Below are 25,565 nucleotides of genomic sequence, written 5' to 3' on the forward strand. Positions count from 1 at the left end.
CGAACTGAATTAAGACATTATTTAGTCTTTATATGGACATTTTTTTTTTCATTTAGGATGTCTCCAAAAGGATTTTCATTGGCTATGTCTCTGAACCCTAAAGTCTAGCTTGGTTAGACACACACACACACACACACACACACACGTTAGTGCAGCTATCACTATGAGGACTCTCCATAGACATAATGATTTTTATACTGTACAAACTATAGACTCTATCCACTAACCCTACCCCTAAACCTAACCCTCACAAAAAACTTTCTGCATTTTTACATTTTCAATAAAACATAGTTTAGTATGTTTTTTAAGCAATTTGAATTATGGGGACACTAGAAATATCCTCATAAACAACATTTATAGCATAATACCCTTGTAATTACCAGTTTGTAACCTAAATAAAAGTCCTTGTAAACCACCTAAACCCACCCACACACACACACACACACACACACACACACTTCCTGCAGCTGAGTGATTTAATTAACAGCGACGCTCTCCAGTCAAGTTATGATTGCCGATGACATCATCGCCTCGGTCCACTGCACGACTGCAAACACAGAGGACTTCCTGCTGAATAATGGAGAAACACACACATTCCTGAACACCCACTCACACAAACAGGACCTTGGCAACAAAACAGCTCCACTGCTCAGCTCTAATCTTTCCCTTTATGCAATCATAGTGAACGGCAAACTTCCCCAACACATGAACTCATGGACCTACACATAAGCTACTGTATTAAATGTCTATTTTTTTGTTTTTATTTTTTACAGATATGCTTGTCAAAAACCCTTTCAAACAAATAGCTAATCATTTAACACAAAGTCTAAGATTCCTATCACACATCACTGTTTATAGACCCAATGAAATCGAAATGGGAATTTGGTGGCTTTTAGTTCATGTCTGTTAGCTTTGAGGCTATGTAATGCTAATGTACTACAAAGCTGACAAAAACTAACATTTTACGATTAAAATGCATTTACAATGTTGTTCTGCATTACCTTTGATTGTTTTATTTATAGCTCCAGGCTGGGTGGCTTGATTCCATTGCTTTGGATCTGACGGTCCCTGTGGCCTCGAGCTCTCACAGAACCATGTAAGAAACCGACATAACACAGTCCTTTAGTCCTTTTAGTACCATAAAGTCCTAATTGCTGAGTTTACATAACAACTGTTATTTTATTTCAGCAAGGTACACTATTTTCTTCATAGTATTGTGAAACACTTTGAGTTATAAACTAGTACAATAATGAAACTGTTTCAGAGCAATAATTCTCAGGGAATATCTTGAGTTAACTTAGCCTGGTTTAACTTTCCTCAAGAGCTGAAAGGTCCCACTGTGCTTTACTAGATCTATACAAGTAGGGGGGTTTTGATGGATCAACATCTTTTGTTGGTCTTCATTTTTTTATTTTTTTTATGAACTAATCACTGCCCCCATATTTTGGGGGGTAGAGTTAGGATTAAGGTCTGGAACTACATTCTTTTCAACCAATCATTGTCCTTTAATTTTACCCTTACAAATAAAGTACTTTGATGTTACAATGGTACTGAATAATAACCATATTCATGTATGGAATTTACATGGTTCTCATGGTATATGTTCAAAATTCATAGTAATACCATCGTACTTCTTTGTTAGTGTAGGAGCATATTTAGAGTTAGGGTTTGATTCTAGAGCAAGAGCGTCCTGATTTTGTCCAGAAATGTTCTGCTTGGGTTAATCACATTGTGAAGTGTTGGGTAAGTTTATCAAAAAAGTAATCCAGACAAATTACTTATTACTACTCTAAAATGGTAATCAGGTTATTTCACTGATTACCTCAGTAAAAAGTAATCACATTTCTATTGCTTTACTTTTGTTAATTTTTTTTCTGCTCAACAACTATAAAATAATGTCTATATTTCCATTGTAAAACGCCATTCAGCTATCACAGAAACACCAGGTGTCCATATGAACATTTCATATTTTAAAGGGATCTTATCATGAAGAATCAAATTTTCCGTGATATTTTGACCTTTAGGAGGTCATTCTACTATAAAAACATTCTGTACATTTCAGAACTCAAAACTTAATCCCCGATGCAATAAATGCATTTAATGAAACCAAGCTGCAAAAATGCCTCATTCTCTACTTCTGAAACTTTCCTACATCACTAGAGGGCCCATTAATTCATGCCTCTACAGCAAAAACATCAGCTCCTACTTTACATCATCGCACCCTTGGTCCCGTCCACTGGCACACACACAGAGAGAGCAGAACAGGCCTAGTGTAGTTTAACTATTCCTGAACACCTAAGGGGACCCATCTGGACTATTTTGAATAATTATTGCATATAAACATGCACTACACAGGTGTCTTTGACCATTGTCATGTATTTTGCACCACTTTTAAAAGATGCTGTGACAAGCTACACTGAAAAGGAGAAGCCTTCATCATCATATGTTGCCTCTTGTTTTTTGAGCACAAACGTGTCCTGAACACCTTCTTGCTCCCATCTGCGCTATTTATTTTTATTTATTTATTTTCCCACTACTAAGTAGGTCCTCGTGGTGGCATGGTTACTCACCTCAATCTGGGTGGTGGAGGACAAGTCTCAGTTGCCTCCGCTTCTGAGACAGTCAATCCACGCATCTTATCACGTGGCTCGTTGTGCATGACACTGCAAAGACTACGCATGTGGAGGCTCATGCTACTCTCCGCAATCCATGCACAACTTACCACGTGCCCCACTGAGAGCGAGAACCACTAATCGCGACCACGAGGAGGTTACCCCATGTGACTCTACCCTTCCTAGCAACCAGGCCAATTTGGTTGCTTGGGAGACCTGTCTGGAGTCACTCAGCACACCCTGGATTCAAACTCGTGACTCCAGGGGTGGTAGTCAGCATTAATACTCGCTGAGCTACCCAGGCCCCCATTTGCACTATTTTTAATTGTTGGTGTTTGTAAACATGCACTAGATGGACATCTCTGACCGATTTGATGCATTTGTGTGCCTTAGTGCAGGATGATACTGTACAGTAGGTGTGTGCGCATCTTGTTTCAACATGCTTTGGACTATGTATGTGCGTTCTGAAAGGCTCATTTGTGTGGATTCAAGCTTTGCAAATGAACTGTTACTGAATGATGGGGACAGTTAAAAACACTTGGACCCAATCGCAAAACCTTAAGTAAACATTCATGAATATTTCAAATATCATGACTGTTTGATAGTTTATGGTGTTGAATGTTAAAAGTTGTGCTTGAGATTAAGTTTAATATATTCAGATGCAATGTGTTCGATGTGCAAACCCTGGAATTTAGTTTTATGTTGTGGAAATTGATCATTCCCTTCCAATTAAGTTTCAAATATGGCTGTATTTGAGGGGCTGCACGATGTTAGTCAATCATAACAGTGGCCGTTTACGTTGATGTTGAAAGAAGACACTGAGGCCAAAACCTTACGTTTCAGTCAGAGGCCAGAGACAGGGTAGAAAATGATCATATATTACTAAATTATGACTGTTTTGGTGCAAAAAACAAAACAAAAAAACTTTACTATCATTATCTGTGGACCTCAGGGAACATAATAAAATTATAAATAAAGAGCATTTCATGACCCCTTTAACTATATTATACATAATATTATTTTAGAAATGTGTAACCCACATAATGTTTTTAAACTATACCTTAACTGAACATAAGGAACTCTAACCTAATTACAAGAATTACAACAAACTGAATGCATTGCACTACTTTACAACTAGACTACAGTAACTAATTACTTTACAATCAGATTACACCCAACACTGGTAAGTTGTGTTTTTAAAGCACCAAGTTTTAAAAGAGAATCTTCTCAATAGCAAGACAAGACAACAAATGCTCAAAATGAGGACACAGTCACAGTGCAGCACTGAAATTTTAATATTCAGAGATTTTATTCGGATAACGCTCCACTGAGAACATAGAAGAATGAAAGGCAGTCAAAGGCAGAGAGACAGAAAGAGAGACAGGAATAGTTCAGCATAGTAGACAATAACAGTGTTGTTGTGTTTCAGTATCTGGAGATTTTAAGACTGAGGATTTTCCCTTTGATGTCAGTGTTGGGAGTATAGACTGGATAGAGTGTACACAACATATGCACGCAACATTCTACACACACTCACACAAAATGTTAAACATGCATTCACACCACACAACATACTGTATACAGGCTGTATAAGTGGCGATTGTGATTTATCATAATCTTCTTTTGCAATAGACAAGTGTAACTCTCTTAAAATACATAATCTAAATGATGAAAATAGAAAGGATTAGGAATGATTGCATTCTTGTATTAATGTAAAAAAATAAAATAATAATAATAATAATTTACTTTCCATTCATATGAACGTCAACTTAAAATTTGTTCCATGGACAAGAAGCATCAGCTACCCATATACACCAAACAGAGACACACAGCTGAGAGAGAGGACACAGTATTCAGAAGCAAGCGCCATTTTAGGCTCATTTCAGGCTGCAATGAACACTATATAATTTGGGAGACAAAACAGCCAGATGAGAAGAACATCTAGATGATTACACATATACCCTGCATTTCCTTCTATCCACTCAACACACACACACACACACACACACACACACACACACACATGCACACAACCACCAATTAGAAGCAGGAGGAAGCAGTCAACACTTCTATTTGTGTCTTCCTTGAAGAACTCCAGATCCATGAGGATGAGAGCGAGGGAAGAAAGGATAAGAAAAGAAAGAGAAGCTATCTCCGCTGTACTGGCATAGAGTGTGATGCATCCTGGCATGAGAAGCAGGAATCTGGGCCATAGTTACATTCATTGTTCAGAGAGCTGTTACAAACCAAAACCCACCGACAGCAATGAATGTTGATTATGACCTTTGAAGACAACAAGAGAGACATGGAGGTGGGTGTGTCCACGTAAGCTCCGTCAGGCTGAAATGGCCGTGGTCTTAGGGCACAATCAACGGTCGATGGTTTTTTAACATCAAAAACTCACCGACAGCGTTGAATGTTCAACAAGACCAGCAAGAGAGTGATAAAGACAGAACACGACCAAAATATTTAACTGAGATCTTGTCACGTGGGCCTACATATCTTCCAGGACCTTAAAGAAGACTAGCGGTGTAATCTTCATGCTGTGCCAAGCATCTGCTGAAAGAAGAAATCAAGATTTTAGTGACCAATTCAAAATATAAATAATAATAATAATAAAAATCAGCAGAGTAGATTGAGGTGACAGGCACATAAAAAAAAAAGAGACAAGAACAATTCCATAATCATCCTTATATTAAAAAGGGGAAAAAATAACATTACTGAATGTATTATTGAAGGACAAAATGTTTGTGGATGTTAACTACTGTGTAATATTTTCCTTATATTTTGTTCTCCATTTTACATATGATGTAAAAAAAAAATAGCTTAATTCTTGTTTTGCTGTTATTATGGCAACAATTTTTTTTTTTTTTTACTTTTAATGAGATTTGCTTGAGAAATTATTCTCTACGCTTTAAAAAGTCTTCCTATACAAAAATCTACAGGAAAAACACTCTGTAAGTCAAATAAAATAACCAAACCATATAAACCACCGTAATACCACAATAACTATACCCCAAACATAAAACAAATAAAAAGTGATGTAATGAAACAAAACATGTCTTTGCACAGGGTATTTCTGTGCCAAGTTTGAGATCATTTCAGTGATTTCATTTGCCAGTGCACGTTTTGATTTCACAGATACACACACTCCCTCCTCAGACAAAAGGTCACGATTTGATGTTTACTAGGTCACATTACCATTTCAAATTCAAAAGCAAACTCTACACCCAAATCTCCCAACCATTTCAAACACAATGAATGATGAATTCACACACCATGCCATCCCCTCATAGGACCATGGGTGGGTGAAAGGGTTTCCTATGGCAACAGCAGTTGGGAGGGATGCGTCAATCCAGGGGGATTGAGTGTGTGTGTGTGTGTGTGTGTGTGTGTGTGCGTGCGGGGGTCCCCTGTGAATGCAGACACTCAGCCAAGGATGTAACCACATATTCAGGATTAGGGGGACCAAATGTAATAATTTAATAATCAAACATGGAGAAAACCCATATCAGTAGACCACTATTATGAATATTGTGGGGGAACACCTGTACACCTACTTATTCATGCGATAATCTAATCAGTCAATCGTGTGGCAACAGTGCAATACATAAAATCATTCAGATATGGGTCAGGAGCTTCAGTTAATGTTAATATCAACCATCAGGATGAGGAAAAAATTTGATTATAGCGATTTTGACCATGGCATGATTGTTGGTGCCAGACGGGCTGGTTTGAGTATTTCTGTAACTGCCGATCTCCTGGGATTTTCACGCACAACATCTCTAGAGTTTACTCAGAATGGTACCAAAAACAGTTCTGCGGACGGAAATGCCTTGTTGATGAGAAAGGTCAACAGAGAATGGCCAGACTGGTTCAAGCTGACAGAAAGGCTATGGTAACACAGATAACCGCTTTGTACAAGGGCTGGGCGATATTGCACAAAAATAAAATATTGATTTTTTTCAAACTTAAGGACGATTTACGATTTTTGATTTTCCAATATTTAAAGGAAATGCCGTTTTGTGGCCCGTTCTGCATAACACAGCGGCCCATTTCAGCTTATCTCGGCCCATCAGGAAAGTCCTGGTTCTCCCAATGGCCAGTCTGCCCCTGGCAGCCATGCATATTTCCACACATGTTCAGCTTATCAGATTGAGGGCGGCATCAAGCCAAGTGCTGTGAAAATTTTTTTTTCTCTTATATATTCAGCCATTGGTGGATTGACAGAGTATCCAACTACAGCGTCTGCTAATATTTAATGCAAAACCTCGATTCCACTATTTAAAAATAATAAAATCGTGTCAAAAATGTAAATTCGAATTAATCGAAAAAATCACCCAGCTCTACTCTGTACAATTGTAGTGAGCAGAATAGCATGTCAGAATGCACAACACGTCGAACCTTGTGGTGGATAGGCGACAACAGCAAAAGAGCATGCCGGGTACTTTATTAGGACCATAGTGTTCCTAATAAAGTGCTTAGTAAGTGTTAAAATGAAAATTAAATTACAATTCTCTCATCATTTACGCACCCTCATGCCGTCCCAAACTTGCATGACTTTCTTTTGTCTATGGAATGTAAACAAAGATTTTTTTAGAAACATATATGAGGGTTTTTGTTTTTTTTGTTCTTACAATGCAAGTCAATGGGGTCCAAAATGCTCCGAAATGGACATAAAAGCAGCATAAAAGTAATCCATACCAATTTGAGAGGTTTACTCCGATTGCTTTGGGTGAGAACAGATCAATGATAAATGATAAGAGAATTTTCATTTTTCATTTTAAATTTCTCTTTTTTGTGTACTTTTAGTAAAATACTGTGTGGAAAACATGCCTTAATTATTTTCAACTCGATTTTAACTGTGTTTTAGTTCTTACATGGACCATTTTGAATCTACTTGCCAATAATGGCTGTTTGGTTTAAATGATGGCTTAAAATCTAAAGAAACGAGATAGAGAGACAGAGAGAGAGAGCGAGAGTGAGAAAGAATATGTGCCGTTTGTTAGATGCATGTGTGAAATATATAATCCATAATGGCTTTCAGACGTAGAGGTCTGATTTTAAGTGGACTGGGGAGGTGGCCTTTTTTCACAGTGTCTCCTTGCGGTTTGCCACAGAATTCTGGGGGAAGTGGGGGGTTGGGTGGGGGCCCCCATTCCGATCCTAAAATACCCTGTATCAAGCCGTGGTCGGCCAGCTCGTCTATCAGCACTGATTACACATCGTTGCCGCCCAGGAAGGGAAGCAATCAGGAACATGTTCACCCCGCACGGGTCAGCACAATACTTCCCTCCTCTACAAGCACCTAACGTTTCCAGTAGTGATGTACCGACACAAAATTTGTGTGCGGATACAGATATACGATTATTTAACAATTTACACACTCATCATATTCCTTGCTATGTCGAGCTTTAGGGTGAGTAATCAAATTAATTGTGTTAAGAGACATTTTCTTTCTCACACAGCACTTTTGTAGAATAATTGCCCAAAGCATTTTTCTGCCCCCTTTTGACAGGAAATAATCAGCCCTGTTCATTGGCCGATGTTTGATAGTGTTGATAATTGCTGATACTGATTTTTGGACGATTTATCGGTGCATCTCTAGTTTCCACCAAAGTGGACATGACAGAATAGAGGTAGAAGATCCCAGAACTCCCTGCAAGTGATATTAAGATGTTTTCTGAGAATTAGCTTCAATTTGAGCCATTTTTGCAATTACGCTTAACCAGCTAGACCCAAGGTCATTTTAGTGGATCTATGAAGTCAGTTCCCCTCAAGCTCACACAGGTGTCAAAGCAGAGTAACCACAGGTGTAATAATCTCATTAACTATGGACTATTAACTAAACTAACGTTTGACAACCGGATAGGCCAAATACACAACCTTACAAACTTCTTTTTGAGAAAAGTTTCACAGGAAAGTTAAGCTTATGCTATCTTTCTTTAAAGTAAATGCTACTTGGTTTGATATTTTGTTATCTAATGTAATAATACTGCCATCTTTCTTTTAGCACATCTATGAATTCTTGCACCTGAATGTCATCCTCTTTGTGAAGGACATCTTTGGTGGAGGACACTCTTTTCATGTTGCACAGCTGTTTCATTGAGATGCACCACTGGAAAGTGATGGAATGCCAGATTGTCTGATGTCAAATAAGCAAGAAGCATCCCTCTGTTACCACACTGATCTCACAGTGCCGCAGGAGCAATTTAAACTTTTAAGCTAAAACAGGTGGGGGTTGATCCTGCAATGGTTGATCCTGCTTTGGCTTCTTTTGGAAGCATTTTCATTGCAGAGAATATCTGGTCATACTGTGTCTAAATTGTAAGTTACCGATATTAACGTCTTGTTTACAGAACGGTTGTATGACAGCAATATAACACCTGCAATCCCACTCTTGTAATGAATATCAGAATGACTGGGATTACAATCTTGTGCTATCTTGATTGTGTGATTATGCTTAACACTTATTTTAAAGGTAACATGGGGATTCCTGGGGCATCTAACCATGAAGGTGTAAGACAGACATAAACATGTCAGATTGTGAGATCTGGCAATTAGCTCTTAAGGAAACAGTTCAATTGATCAGGTAGAACAAAAAAGTGAACCCCAGTTAACCTTTGACCCTTAAACCTTTAGGAATGTCGTATTGAGTCGCTCGTTGGATTGTTCCCCTAACCCCCAAAGGAGAGTGTGTATGCATTAGTGTGTGTGTCTATAAAAGGTAGAGTGCTGGTATTTAGAGAGTTGTCAGGCTTTCAGCAAGAATTCTGCTCTATTATCAGCCCAAAGGCTTTCTACAGATCACCTGTTACAGACCTGAACTAAAGACAGTCTGGGAGTCTCCCACACACACAAACACTGATATACATACACACACAGCTGTTTTTCAAGCTGTGGACAAAAAAGGATGTTTGTCAGACATGCCTCTGCACAATGTTTCCTTTTATAAGAATCTGTGGCTGGACAACCCACAATCCATTCAATCAAATCACCACCCAGATACCAGCTTCCTGTTAATCACCACAAAGTCCATTCAAAACCCTTGCACACACGTACACACACACACACACACAGAGAGAGAGAGAGAGAGAGAGAGAGAGAGAGAGCGAGAGAGTGAGTAAGATGCAGACAATAAAGATTAGAGTAAACATTTAACAAATGTATCTACAAAGTATTACTGACTGACATGATTAATATATTTCCAAACATTAAAACTAAACTGAAGTAAACTACAAAGACAATACTACTGTAAAAACTACATTAAAAAAAACAAAAACGCAGCAAGTGGCATGTGCGCATTAACAATCATATTTTCTCAAAAAATACAGAATCAAATCAATTGTACATACAGTAGACAGTGAATAAGTCATTTGTTTATAGCACATGTGAAGCACTTTTACTTTGAAGCTGCACTCACGCTCGTGCGGATCCAGCGCGAGCAGTAATCTCCTGACAGTTTAAATGGTCTGGATCACCTGCTTGGATTGTCACTGAGTGACCATCATTATTTGTGAATCAGAGGAACTTTTGATTCTGAAGTTTTGATTCTGGCTGATAGAATATGCACTTCAGAGGAAGATATTAGATGAGCGCTCGACGGGAAGAAAAGACTGAATTTTCGTGAATTACATCTGTTTAAATGAGACATCTGTATATTTGCAGATGGTATATAATTTATATTTGCCTTTTATCATTAGAAAAGAAAGTTAAAAGTGACAGGGAACTGCTGAGGAGAGACTGATAGAATACTGCTTTAGAGGTAAATAAATGAGCGCTCCACAGGATGCTGGATCTGCTCAAGTTGTGAGAGGTTGGTTTATTACATCTGTTTAAATGAGATATGTGCATATTTGCAGATGGTATATGATATTAGTTTTATTGATATTTGCCTTTTTATCATTAGACAAGACAGTTAAAATTTACAGGGAACTGTTGAGGAGAGAGAGGGAGAATGAAACAGGTGAGCACTTTAACATAATGAGCTCAAATGCGTCTGATACGCGGACCTTTTAAATGAGGTGTTGCACACAGTCTATTATTGTAGTAACACGATGGCATGTAACAACAAAACGAACCGTGACTGGTCATTTAGATGTCTCAGTCGCTTCACATGCAAGCAGCCAATTCTCAGCGCCCTCAAGAATCATCGGCCAAACAGGAAAATGTATCGGCTGATGCAGATAATTTAAAAAAATTCCAAATATCGGCCAATTTATCGGCCTCAGCGATATATCGGTCAACCACTACTTAGAACCACCAACCAAACACAGTCCCATCTTAACACCACCAACCAATCAAACAGTACCAACCTAAAACCACCAACCAATCAAAGAGCTTCAACCTAAAACCACCAACCAATCAAACTGCTTCAACCGAAGACCACCAACTAATCACAGTTACATCCTAAAACCATCTACCAATGACACATTCCCACCACCCTTAAATCATCAACCAATGAAAAAGACCCTTCCTAAAACCATTTAACCAATCAAACGCCTCACCCTAAAACCAATATGTGTGTTTGACTTCATGTATGTTTCATGAGTTCGCATTGGTATACTACTCTTACTACTTCTGCAATGTCAAACTATTGCAGACATAGTGAGGAGTATGGTAGTATGCCATTAACAAGGTGTTTATTCTGACACCTTCAGTTCTGCTAAACTCCACAAATCAGTGTTTTAATAACAGTACAATTCTCTTTTCATGTAATCTTAATCTTATCCATCATGTATATTCATAAAAATGATTGAAAAATACTGACTACTTTATTGGTTTTAAAATAATATAGGCTTATAATGGACTTTCTTCTTGTCCACACAGTCTGTGACACAGACACTGTATTAAGCAGCATGTAATCTATTCAAATGAATAGTGTTTCTGGTTATTATATGTAAAATTCAAGCTTCTGTCTATCTGAATTTACCAGCAAATCTTGCCGATCGGTAAAGCAAGGTGAAGTCGAACACACCTATTAACTAATCAAACAGCCTCACCCTTAAACCATCCATTTAAACAGACCCACTCTAAAACGCAACCAATCAAACATCAGTGTCCTAAATCTAACAACCAAACAAACAGCTCCATTAAAAAATGACCAACCAATCAAACAGCCTCACAATCAAATGCTCAAAAACTGACATGGCAAAACTTACCAATCATATAGCTCCATCCAAAATCTACCACTTAAGATACATCAGAATGCCACAGCCTTCTTTCACCCAGACTGAAGGTGTGGCAGGATTCGAGAATACAGTGAGACTGTTTACTCCATGGATCACAGCAGGTAGACATAAAGATTTCAACCTGCCTCTCTCACAGAGCAGCAACTACATTAAAATGACATAAATCTGTGGTATTGGACATGCAAGTATGTGTGTGTGTGTGTGTGTGTGTGTATGTGTGAGTGTATTAAAGAAAATAAAGCTGATGTCAGGCAGCGAAACCGAAGCCCTGCAGATGTGGTGATCTTTCAGTGTTTGTTGAAAGAACAGTTTTTACCTCAGCACAATAATTTTTTTGGTCAAGAAAAGGAAAAAAAAGTCTTTCCCTCCTCTCTATTTTTTTATTTTATTTTTATTCATGGCTAATTAGAGTCTTTTCCACAGACGTCACTTACACATGGAAAATCGTCATAGAGTCATACTGAAAAAAGTTCAAGGTGAGGGCTTATGTGAGGATGTATGGACTCCTCACATATATGCAACGCAGCCACCAACTGTCTTGAATTTTCCTTGGAACGCACAAACTGCAATAAATCCCTTATATGAAGTGTCTGGTTCCAAAACACAAACAATAATTTACATAAAGTGTCTACAGTGTGTCAGCTTTTGAGAAGTCCACCATTTTACTGTTTTTCTAGTTAATCACTTAAGTATTTTGTCCTTACAGCTCTAACTTGGAGTTCCAATGAGGACATGCATGTGATTGGTAGAGGGGTGGGGGTTGTCTAAAAGGCCGACAGTTTATTTCTGTTCCTACATTGCAAGACATGTTTGCCAACTCAGCAAAACCCCTGCAGATTCAGGAGAGAGAGAGAGAGAGAGAGAGAGAGAGAGAAGGGAAACCCACATTGAAATGGTCCTCTAAACTCTAAGCTTCAACTGCCCTGCATAGCCTCTAAAGCAGTGGTTCTCAACTGGCTTTGCTTCAGGGTAAACAAAACATATACAAATATATTGAAATGTATTCATATAAATGAATTAAAATAAACATCAACTGCTCAGGCCCAACAATATTCAAAATAATTAAAATGACATGGGCTCAAAAGAAAAATGGACAATTTTGGATTCTAAATTTCTCTTGAATATCTATGGTTTCATTCTGTTGGCACTGGACAAAACTCTGTGTGGTCCATCATATCCTCACTGCACGTGAACCCATATTTAATGTACTATGGGTCGTATGTTTTATGACCTTGTGTAGTTTTGTTCATGGTTTTTAATAACATGTTGAGGGCATGTTGCGCGACCAGTTCATAATGGCATCTGCCTAATTTGGAGCCTGATCTCATGAAAAATATGTGACTTGGAAATGTTTGCAAAATGATATTACGAGGTTCCTTACATGTACTGCGGCAGTTCCAAGGTGAAATGCCCACTGTGTGGTGTTAAAAGAGAGTTACATTTTCCCTCAAACAGATAAGATTTTCAAAGTTTAAAATCAAGAAAACCAACCTCCCTACCCTAAACCTAACCGGCAGTTTCATAAAAACAAACGTGACATGAAAAATGCAATTGCTGAAGAAGCCACGTCATTTTTTGGTGCTTCTTTGACAATTTCGGCTCAAGTGTCCACTCAGGACACATACCCTTCAGGACTCGTTCCCCGGTCCTTTGCATCGCTAGTTCGACGCTCTATCAGCTGAGCTAAAATATATCGTCATGTGCTATAGTAAGTGTTTAGATGTTATAAGATAGCATTGTGTGAATAACAGGGTAAAAAGTACATTTTATGAACTGATAATCTGCCTTTTTACTCGTGATTTGTTTGAAAGGAAATAAAAGTCACTGTTGTTGTTGTAGCGCCTCTAGTGTTCATTTCACCAGGAAACTGCAGTGATGTTCAACAAACCACGAAAATCATTTTACAAAAATGTAGTTATAGTACAGTGATTCTATGAGACTAGGTTTCTAATTTTGTAAGCTTAAAAGTGAAGTGGCAGATGAATTTGCACCAAAAACGTAGTTTTATTGGATCCACAGCCTTTAATGTCAACAATGGGAAGCATTTTCATTTTGCACATATTTAATTTGCTATTCTAACTCTGCACGGCTTTTGCATTTTGGTTCTTTTCTTCTGTATATTACCATATCAGAACAGACTTGCAAACCATTTTTGGACCACAACCTACCAATTGAGAACCACAGCTCTAAAAGACACACACACACTTGCATGATCATTCAACACACTTGAACTTGGACCCCCCAAGCAGCTGCAACACAGTAAAAAGAAAATCATATGGCATCCGCCACACAATACAGTTGTAAAAGAGAAAGTGCACAGCCATGGCTGACTCAAACAAAAGGACGGGGACAGACCGTTGGGCACCGGAGCCACATCCACAAAAGATGAGGCCTAAGATAACAGAGTACTGCAGAAAAACCATGTGACTGCTACAGCACAGCCTGGCATGGGCTGAAAAAGCTTAATGTAATGTACAATTACACTCTTTCTGTGTTCACAATAACAAAAGCATATTTTAGTCCATATAAGACAAATAAAATTGCAAATAAATATGGGACACATGTGATATGAGTCCCAAAGCTTGAGAAACAAAGGGCCCGTTCACACAGGACACATTCAGTGTTGGAAACAGCAAGATGGAGCACAATGGAATTGCAAAAGTCAGGTGTATTGGCATCTTAACTCCCATAAACCACTGCTAATATAAACACTTAATATGCTTATCCCATCCCCAGATTCCTCTGATTGGTTCATTGTTTGAAAATTGAAAAACACAGTGCTCATGGGGCAACATAGGGGTGGTCGATATATAGGTATAGAGTTTGGATTATCGTCTCTATACAGTTACACAAAATTGCCACCACATGGCAAAAAATGGGCACCTCATTCTATACACGTAACACGTACGCAGAATTCTGTTGGAGAAATAAGTGCGCTCGAGTCCAGCAGGCTTCCCGTTTGTGCTTCAGAGACAGGAGAGTTTTTTTTTTTTAACTTATCTATTATTTTCTTTGTTGCATTGCTTTGAGTTTTTTAAGGAAAGTTTATATATACAAGTCAACAACATCAGACTGAAATGTGCCATAATGTGAAATGTAGCAATATGGTAAGGTTGATTTAAAACCAAATTTAGTTTTTTGTTTTTTTACTTTGACTATGTTTGTCAAGGTCCAAAGGGAAAATTATTGGAAGTAATTTTAATTTATAAATTTAATTCACTGACTGGATTATACAAAGACAGGCATTACAATATATATAAATTAAATATATAAACCAATTTTAATTTATCTTTTTATAAAAATTTACTATATTATGATATATAGTTATCATGATATAAAATGGTTCATATCGTGAGATAAGATTTTGGTCATACTGCCCAGCCCTTGTACAAGACTCTGAAAAAAACTGTATTGGCCAAAGATGTCACTTTGGTGCTTGTGTACAGTACATACACTAACAATTAAAAAATTATGCGAAAAGAACACAAGAACGCATCCTGTGTGAACTGACCCAAGGCCTAAACTAGTAGGCAACAATGTTTAATTAAATGATCAATAATCATTATTGGTACAGAAAATATGATCTGAAGACTTTAGTCAATGGTAGATTTCAACACGATGAAACAAACTTTTGTTTGTAAAACAAGAACAATATTCAGTCTTCTTATTCTCAAAATCTCATGCCTGTACACAACTCATACACCCTCAAAAGAACTTTCCAGAAGGTAAACTGGGGTTCTTATGATGGCAGTCAACCTCACATATCCTCAACCAATCGTGTGTCTCGCTGACAGGAAGTTCAGGCCTGCGGGGATGTATGTGGCAACACAAAGAGCTTTAATCTTCCTTACAAAAGGAGGAAACATGGCATGTGATTTACAAGCCAACATGAACACACAAGAATTCGGTATTTCACAGCGGAGACCCTTGAGTGTAACATAGCCCTCTTGGGTTCAACACTGCGCAATTTTTCTTCTTTCTTCTGCTTCTGTTCTCTTCTCTCTATACCTCTTTTCTCATTTCTCAAACGCCTCTGCAGGAAGTGCACACTGGAGTTTATTTTTGAATCAGACAAAAGGAATGCATGCCATTTCCTGTTCATCCCTTCTCCACATGAACATATGAAGAAATGCATAGGTCTAATGGAAGTGTTTCCAGCTGTGATCCCTACTGTAAAGACCAGCTGAGTCTGGCATGAACTTCCATGCTGGTCCAGGCTGGTCTAGCTAGTAAGCCCATATGAGCCCAACAGACTCTAAACAGTGATAATCCTAACCAGGCACTATACACTAAATGTTTTTCTTTTCGGTTTGTTCTGAGCAAAAACTGTATTTTTTCGTTCCGGTTCAGAAATTCCACAGCCTCCTTTCCAAAAGGTTACTGGTTAGAACAAAATAAAAGAACGGTTAATAACATTCTTTTTAAAATGACAGTACTTTGTTCTAATGGGTGGGTGAAATGCAAATTGCAGTGTAGCCAGATCTCGCAAGAGAAACAAGAGACCTGGTCCGGAAAAACAAGCCCAAAATAAGCCAGTTGTCTCACCAAAATAAGCAGAAATAAGCAATAATTTTTTTCCAGTGTGGTGGATTGATCGGCATAACAAGCAGTTAATTAACAGTGAAGTATAATTTTATTTACAGATCTGCTTCTCAGTCAAAACCTGGCAGCATTAAATCTGTATTAATGCATCATATCTAAAAATAATTCAGTGAAGACTTGGAAACAACTGAGAAATAAATGTTTTCCTTGTATCTGGATTAGCCGTATGTATACTGTATGTAGTATTTATACATAGTTGTTAAAAAGGTCTTCATTCACAGAATGCGACATCCACAATGGGAAATAAGCCAAAGAAATATGTGATGCAGCAGTTTCCTTCAGGATCAAAGCACACGTTTAATTTCTTTCGGGTAACATGAAGTGGTGTAGTTCCAAAAATGTACTGTGATAAACCCTTTGGCCATTGGTTTCATTAAAAAATGATCAGAACAAAATTAACCAGTTATAACCTGTTACCAGCATTTAAAAATAATGTTTTCACTCCGGAACAATTGAAAATCACTTTGTTTCCGGTTTTCGGTTACGTTTTGCTAAATAAATTTGTTTTCATTTTTTGTTTTCGTTCCTTGAAACGTTTTTAGTCCCGAATCCTAACTGCATCAAACTCAAACAGTCGCAATGAGGGTATTCTCTGAGAACAATGTAAATTTGGAACAATGGTTCCTTTCCACTGAGAGTTAAATATCCAATTTAAAATTGTCCAAGATTTACCTGTTTTTGTTCATTGATATTTTGGACTAATTTCAGAGATGGACCAACACACAGACTATGACCATATTCATGAACAATGATGGACGAAATAAATGTTTTCTTTTAGTATTACATTCACAACAGGAAAAAAAAAAAGCATTAGAAAGTGAGCTGAGTTTGAAAGTTAAAAAACTGATATTGTCTGTTGAAATCTAGTCTTGTCTAGCTAGACTTTTGACTATTGGCATAAAGTCTGGTCAGCTTTTGCAGCTTGTTCTGGGCAAGAACTTCCTAATTAGAAAACTCTGAATGACATGCAATGGGAGAAATAATTAGCTTTTTCTCACTTGAAATTTAGGGGAAGTTTTCTTTTGACGAAAATGTCCTTTAAAATAAGTCTATATATTTTAACGCATGTCAAAGTGTAACAGAACAATTAAATGAAATATTCAAACAAGTAACAAACATATAAAATATAGACCACATACAATATACATACAACATACAACTGTCCTTGAAAACCTGAGCTGCTGAAATAATAACATATAATGAATAAACTGAAGTATTAGCTAGCTACTATTTAGAAGTTAGCCTAATGTATTCTGAATTCTTCATGCCTTAGACACTGTCAATAATTTTTTATAGAAACAGCTTCTTTGCAATGCAAATTATGCATATTATGACTCAGAGCAATCAAAGTTCACCTGTTAAGTTCATCTGTGCAGATGCAATTTGTAATATGTTGTGGATATAGTGATTAATCTAATGCATAATTAATCCATTTTAAAGCGGTTCATTTTGCTAGTGTTCAGCGTGTTCAACTCATCCACCTCAAATGGATTATTGGACTAGATTAATCCATATCTAATATCTTCTTGATAAACAGATGTTTCCCTGGATGCTTATTCTTCTGTTTATATCTTGCATTAATATCTTTCAGAATTTAATTTTTCTCATCATATTTTCGTCAACAGTATGCTTTAATAAAATCATTTAATTATCGTCATATTTAAAGATTCAATGCCACAAACCTCACAACCTTGATAAAATCCAGCATTAGTTCTTCCTCGGTAATGCTCAGAATTCTTAATTAAATGGTGTCCTACAAAATTTTAGCATCCTCACAAATGTACTGCCAAAACTTAGAAAACTTTCAGCCACATTTCTCTTTAAAAGCCCCAAAATTTGAGTCATTATGTAGGTTTTTCGGCATCTGTTTGGCTTCTGCTGAAACAAGACAAATTGGTGGGTTCTACTGAAAACAAACTGAGAAGCCTATAAAAAGACTATGCTTTAATGAGGAAATACAGTAAACATAAAAAGAGAAATCTCCATATGCCAAAACCAAAGTCTAAACTGAGACCCCAGTCTTGCCCATGATTCAGAACCAATACACTAATCTTGTATGGTTAAGCAATAGACATGAATACTCCAATGCAATTTCCAATATGCACTGTATATATAGTACTACTGCTAAAGAAATGAAATGACCATTAGAGATTTGCATTTGAGAGGGCTACTTCTGATTTTGTTTATGTGACGGTGTCATAAAATATGATTTTGTTATTACTATGTTAGAAATAAAACTTTAAAAATAAGTAAATAAATAAATAAATAAATAAATACATTAAGTAAACCATCACACCACACCATTCTAATAAAAAATATGCAGCTCTGTCGTTTCCTCTAAAGAAATAAAATGAACAAAACAGCCTCTTTTCCTTTCTCCTTGACATAATCAAAATGAATTAAACCCTCAAACAGTTTACACTCATTTTTCACACAGAGAGGGGTAACGAGTAAAAAAAAGTATGCGAGAGAGAGAAGAGGCAAAAGAAATAAAGGGAATTGAACGGCTCATTGCTTGTGCATCCTGCAGCAGTGGGCTCCCACACTGCGCCCAGTGGGGTTTAGAGCATTATGGTTAATGAGAGGGGAAAAAGCGTAATGTTCTAATGGTTTAGAATAGCTGGGTGGTTGTCTTTTGGAAGTGAGAGTTGAAAAAAAAAAAAAAAGAGGAATCAACGCTTTCTGTTGGCCCCATAGACACGCCAGTAGAACACAGCGTTCTTTAAGTGTGTGGTTGCACTTTTAAAGGTTCAAACTGACTGCAGTCTGCCGGAACAATTACAGCCAACAAAACAGAAAGAGGCAAACAGACATAAAAAGCAATAGTGCCGTTTCCTTTTTAGACATTCGTTTTTGCATTTCTATGGCAGCATTTACATTTTTTCCTAATTTCCTGACACAATCAGAGGTGTTCTCTTAGGGAACTTCTGTGCAAGATGTCTGTGGTTATCCTCAGCCATAAACACATGGCACATTCAAAAGTCAGCAACTTCAGAAAAGGTTTGCAACAGTGATTTCAGTGTTAACAATGGCTTTTGATTGATTTCCAAGGAAAATTAACTTAAAATTAATTGACTGTTTCAGATATTTGGTATAAGAATGACGAGTTCATGTCAAAAATGTGCCTTGATTAAACAGTGATTTGACCCAGAGGGTTCCACATGGTTTCACTGGTTTAGGGGAAAAACTGTCAACACTCAGGCTTAAGAAACCCTCATAAATTCATCAAAATAATGGTGTAATTGTTTTTAAAACAGATTGTGAATGTAATGGAGATGATTCTGGGATCTTTAGAGCTAATTTGAATGCATTATCAGTGGAGCTTCTTCATTGAAAATCTTTTCAAATTTGTACTACACTATCAGAAACTGGGTCCACCATGTCTTCATCAACATACAACTAGATGGCGCACAGAAAGTCAGTTAGATCAAACTACAGTTGATCTCTTAAATGTATAATAGAAAATTAGTATCGAGTGAAATTAAGTTTAACTGTTATATTTAGTCTGATTCTAAGGTACTAAGCATACCCAGTCCCACCCGCTTTGCATGTCCTCCAAAGCCTGCTCGGTAAAGGCTGCAGGTTGGGTTAGGATGCAAACCATTCAAACCCGTAAATTCCAATTTCAATCTCCAATCGTTTAGACAAACAGGTAATCCCACCCAAATTCACACCATTGGTTGAGCCAGTTGACATTTCAGGCTACTCAAACAAACAGCAATATTTTTATGGAGCCACAGAGCCTCAGTATTTACACTTTGAGGAAATCAACCAATGAATGGCTTATTTATAGATGTCTCTGCATATTACGCTGGGATAAAGTTTTACAGAGAAAAAAAAAATTAAACATCAGCTGAATGCCAAACTCATTTTTGAAAAATAATACAACAGAGCGCAATCACACACTATGACTGAGCAGTAGGTAGTGGAAATTTAACATTTGATATATTATCCCACACTGTAACTGTAGATAAATGTGTCACTGCAGTCGAAACCATGCCGTTTCAGTGCAATTTTACCAACCGCAGTCATGCTCCAGGGAGTCTGAGCTTGTGTTTTAAGTTTTCAGTCATGAGTAGAGAGATCGTTAGCATAAATCATTTGCTATGTTGAGGGTTGTTGGTAATGTAGATGCAGGGACACCGGTAAAGCATTGCCTCATACAACCCAACGTTCCAGATGGGGACAAAGTTTATGCAGATTGGCTCATTAACCTCACTGTGCTGATCTCTCTACGGTAATGATATACACAGCATGTTGGGGATTCAATAATCCATCTCAACGTACTCTCCCCAGAAAAGATTACAGTGTGAATGCCACATACCCGGCCCTGGAAATAGCAACAGATTTAGATGGAGTCTACATACAGTATGTGAGCACACATGCTAACACACACTCAGAAAAAGTGTTTAAACAAAAATATTTATATCTTTATAATTATCACTAAGGAAGTCAGCAAATTTGTGACAATGGCCATGTTAAAACCTTTGTACAAAAGGTCAGACTTTATTGCTTTCACGTAAGCACACAAGATGTTCTTTGAGACATTCTCAAAACATTTTGGAATAACATGGATCATCAGGTGTTGCACAAATTTACGAGTTCAAGCTTGAGTGCATGCTCTCATTAAAGTAAATGGGGGACATACCAAATTCCAAGAAATACTGAAATTTAGGTAAATGTTTTCAATTCAACTTTACACTCAAATGATAATATAATTTCTGGTGAAAAAAACTGTAATAAATGTAAAAAAAAAAATACATTAATAAAATGCAAAACTGAAGCATGTTCACAATTGGGTTTTATTGAGACTGTTAAGACTGTCTTTAAAAAGAGCTATTGATTTCATAATAAGTAGTAGTAATAATCTTCATATTACCATCAAATTATCCTCTGTGGAGCAGTTATAGCATGTTATAATGTCCTTTGTTGTGTCCTTTGTTTGCTGTAAGGAGATATTGTATTGTATAAAATACATTTTTATCTAGCTTTATACACTAAAATATGCAAATACTCAAAAAATTATAGATATGATATGATCTACTCTTATCATATCTGTCTTGAGTCAGACAGCATTTTGCACCTCGCAACCTACTATTCCACAAATATGCAGCCAGTTTAAAACCCGTTAAAACATGTAGCTAGGTCAACACAATGCAGTAAAATGCAGTATCCACCACTATAAATATATACATTACATATACAGTATACATAGTTACGGTATCCACTTATAAATATAACAAATAATTTATTCTTCCATTTGCTCCCTGCTAGATTCAGGTAAGGTGCAGAAAGCAGGTGAGCTGAAGCATTTGTGAGCATGTAATTTGCATAATGCTTAGATTAAGTACACTATTTTTTGTCAGTCACGTTGAATATATTCAGAAGAAATCCAATTCAGACCTAAACCACAGTCTGTACAGATGCCTTAAATAGCATTTTTGTTCAAAGTTAAAAAGCCTACATATTCTACATGGCCTCTTTATAGTTTACAGATAAAATTGCATTCCATATGTGAAAGGCCACACTGTTAGGTAAAGATGTGCAGTTGTTAATATAGAGCTATATCTACCTTATCTTAGCCCAATTGAATTTCATTATGTTGTCTATCCTAATGTAGTCAAGTTGATTCTGTCATATTAAATAACATTTTTGACTTACATAACGCCAGTTAATTTAAATGTTACCACATGAAGTAAATTTTTGGGCTACCTAACAAAATATTTATACAGGTTATATGCAAAGTTATAATGTAATCCATTTTTTAAACTGAATTTCAGAATTTCTTTGTATATAGTGTGTCCCCAGTGCAAAGTTATAACTGCACCTGGATGTGTAAAACCTGATCCAAAAGTTGAAAAATCAACATTAGTATTGCAGTGAGGGCATGGATTCTCCGATAAGCTGATAAGGAACAAAAACTAATAGGTAAAAGGGCTAATGACAAAGTAGACACAAATGTGAAAACACAGCCAAGATTTTACGTATGTGCTACTTGGCCCTTTTATTTTATTATACAGATTTCAATATCATTTGCATAAAATGCATAGAAACCCATAGAAATTTTGGCCTCACTAATTTTGTTACATCTGGTTAGTGACCTAGAAATAATGTAGAATCTCAAAAATGTCTTTCCTTTAATTTACATAATAGCTTTGTTTTGTTTTTAAAAATCCCAAAGCTCTGTTTATTGCCAGGTTTAAATGTAAAAGAACCCTAGATTTTCAATAAGGTCTCAGACTTTTGGTTGGACTCCACTGTGTAAATATATCTTTCCCTGCAGAACAGACATATTTGATATTATTTATATGACATTTCAGTGTGTTAACCATTCAGAATACACAAATGTGCATTCCTTTCATGAAAGGACACCCTGTCTGACTCTTGCTGTCTGTTTAGGCCTGCACTGGGTTGGCCCCTTTCTGTGTATGTTTGAGTAAAGAGGGGGCGTTCTTGCAGTGGATCATTATGTCTGGTGTTCAGGTGTCTCTGAGGGCGGTGGTAGACTAGTGGTGGTGGTGGTGGTGAACATAATTTCTTCCTTTACTTTTAACAGGGATTTGTTGACACAAAGCATCCCGACTGCTGGAATTATTAAAATGTACAATAGCAAAAAAAAAAAAAAAACACACTGTAAACCAAGTTATGACACCAGTTAAGAGAACAATGAAACTGAAGCCCAGATTAAGAGTATAAAGCGCATTTAACTTGTCACTAAACCAGTTTTATCTTCAGCCCACACATATCAGTTTACTGATTAAGTCTAATGATTCAGCAGTGATTATAAGGGTCTGGGTGATGATATGACTCACAGCACAGTCTGTGATCACACCGGTGTCATGCTGATTTCTGACTCCCTAGTTTAGTTATGTTTAGAGGTATGTGTAGGGGTGGCCTTTAGGTATAGGGACCAATGACTCCCTACTATGGTTAGGGGTGGGTGTAAAGGTGGGCATTAGGTATAAGGACCAATCTGCTAGTGGGGAGTCAGATTTCGGCACAACACCGGCATCAGAAAGCGATCAAACGCGGAGGTAAAATCCAGTGACAGGAATTGGAGCAATCCTTTGCTTTACTTAAAGCGCAATGATCAGTACGTTGTATATAAGTTAGGGCTGTTGATTTAATGTGTTAAATTAGTGTGATTAATTATATTAAAAATGTATGCAAATAATCATGTCCTGGACCGTAATATGGAATATTCCTACCGTCGGAGCAGTTCAAGTTTGAAGTACCACCTGTTTTCTCTAGGGGGCAGTAAGCGAAACTACAGCTATATAGGTAACGCACAGCTTATACAGAGAATAAACCACACTTACCGACAACAAACAGTCCAAGATAAGAACAAGTTCTTGCGTTCAACCTAAAAACAGTATGATTATGATGCGACGCAACCAAAGTGAGATGCTCCAAATTGCACATCCTTTGAAAAGCCGTTATAAGTCTAACTCGGATAGACTGACGAATTAAATTGCAAAATGGATTGCTGTGAACTGTAGGCCAATCAAGGGAGTAGATTTGGCTTGAACATGGGGGGGGTGGGGGTTGCAGCGTGAAGCATTTACATATTTCCATTGATCATGGTATAAATAATGTGTGTGTGTGGGTGGGGGGGGGGGGGGGGGCTTGTACTTGCTTGTTTTGATTATTGGGGGGTTACTTCCCCCCATCCCCCCTGGAATCTACATCCCTAAGGCCAATGATTGGATTATGTTCAATAATATGCAAATATTCAATACATTGCCACTAAAGCCACTTTTTGTATTGTCTTATCAATGCTTACTAATGTAATGCACTTTACTTATCTGATATATATAATATTCAGATATATATATATATATATATATATATATATATATATTTTTTTTTTATTTATTTATTTATTTATTTATTACTATATATGGGTGGTTCACATAAAAAAATTTTTTTAAACAAATTAAAAAAAACAGTTTCAGCAGTGTCTTGCAGTATCACATACTATAAATAATCTAAAACATAATTTTGTCTAGTTCTTTTAACCCTAACCCTTACATATACATGCACATTTGAACCTAAAATCGTAATGATGTTTAATATAAATAAAATAAAAAATTTATAAACATGTTGTCAACTACCATCTTGTTTCATAAGACACGTTACGTCTCGCTAGGCTAGCGTCTATATTTATATTTAAAGGAGGCTGTATAAGCTATACATTTCCTATTACAAACGCGGTATTTTCGAGCGAGAGTACATGTTTGTATTAAAAACTATTGAATTTTTTTTATCGACAATGAGGGAAAAAAGAACATAATTTTAAAATGTAAAACTTGAATGAGATTTCTCTTGTGATCATAAAAAGGCTCCCTCTAACAGAGAAGTCCATAAAACATCAGAATGAATTGAAATTGATAAATTAACCTGCAGATAAAGCACTTTTATGAATACAAGTTAGTGGCAAAACAGTTGCTATTTCATGCGCAACTGCCACCTACAGCCCTAACCCGGTTAATACCTGCAACCTTTGCATTGTGAGAGCAAAGTGAAGGCTACTTACCCTTTTCTTAATTTAAATCTTGCGAGGAGATGTAAAGAAACACAGTCCGCTTTTAACGTGCATTTGTATCGCTTCACAAATCTCCACGAATCCTCTGACTGGTTTGAGCTGCGCTTGTCCGCCGGTCACCGCTGAATCGCTGTAGTTCCACTCGCGCTCTCAATAATTACACACAGGGGGAGGTGGCTTAGGGTCACATGGTCGACTATAAAACACATGATTGGACACGGAGATGTAGGTTGACGCAGTGCTCTTGTTTGTGATTGGTTGAGTGTGCAGCTATTTGACGTTGAGTCCACCTCCCGGGGCAAAAGCATTTGTGTGTTAGAATGGTGAAGGGGAAAAATGAGTGTGGGGTGGGGTTCTTTGAATTTTTTTTTTTTTAAGCAAGGACTATATTGATAAAAATTCATTTTTGAGATGCCCAGCCTAAAAATGCTCTGAAAACATAATACATAAATAAAAATAAAAATTAGAAATACATTATTTAATAATAAAACCTGTTAAATTCAGCTGTATATTGAATTACTATTTATCTGCATGTTCAGAAGACAAATAACTTATGTGGCCGATGTGTCTCTCCCACAAATATAATGTGCAAATTTTGGGTAAGTGAGAAATTGC

The 25,565-nt window shown here is 37.0% G+C and overlaps 1 protein-coding gene across 1 annotated transcript in view; it reads right to left on the reverse strand.

Moving 5' to 3' along the window:
* LOC127442750 (C-C motif chemokine 4-like) overlaps positions 1-25,066 on the reverse strand; it is a gene marked incomplete at its 5' end in the record, with an annotated part of 37,256 nt that extends 12,190 nt beyond the window's left edge. Inside the window, one exon of the mRNA XM_051700922.1 lies at positions 24,942-25,066. Coding sequence (XP_051556882.1) covers positions 24,942-25,066 — 125 coding nt within the window. The remainder of the gene's footprint in view (positions 1-24,941) is intronic.
* Positions 25,067-25,565: the final 499 nt, after the last annotated feature.

The sequence above is a fragment of the Myxocyprinus asiaticus genome, chromosome 6 (assembly GCF_019703515.2).
Source record: "Myxocyprinus asiaticus isolate MX2 ecotype Aquarium Trade chromosome 6, UBuf_Myxa_2, whole genome shotgun sequence".
Taxonomy (NCBI): Eukaryota; Metazoa; Chordata; class Actinopteri; order Cypriniformes; family Catostomidae; genus Myxocyprinus; species Myxocyprinus asiaticus.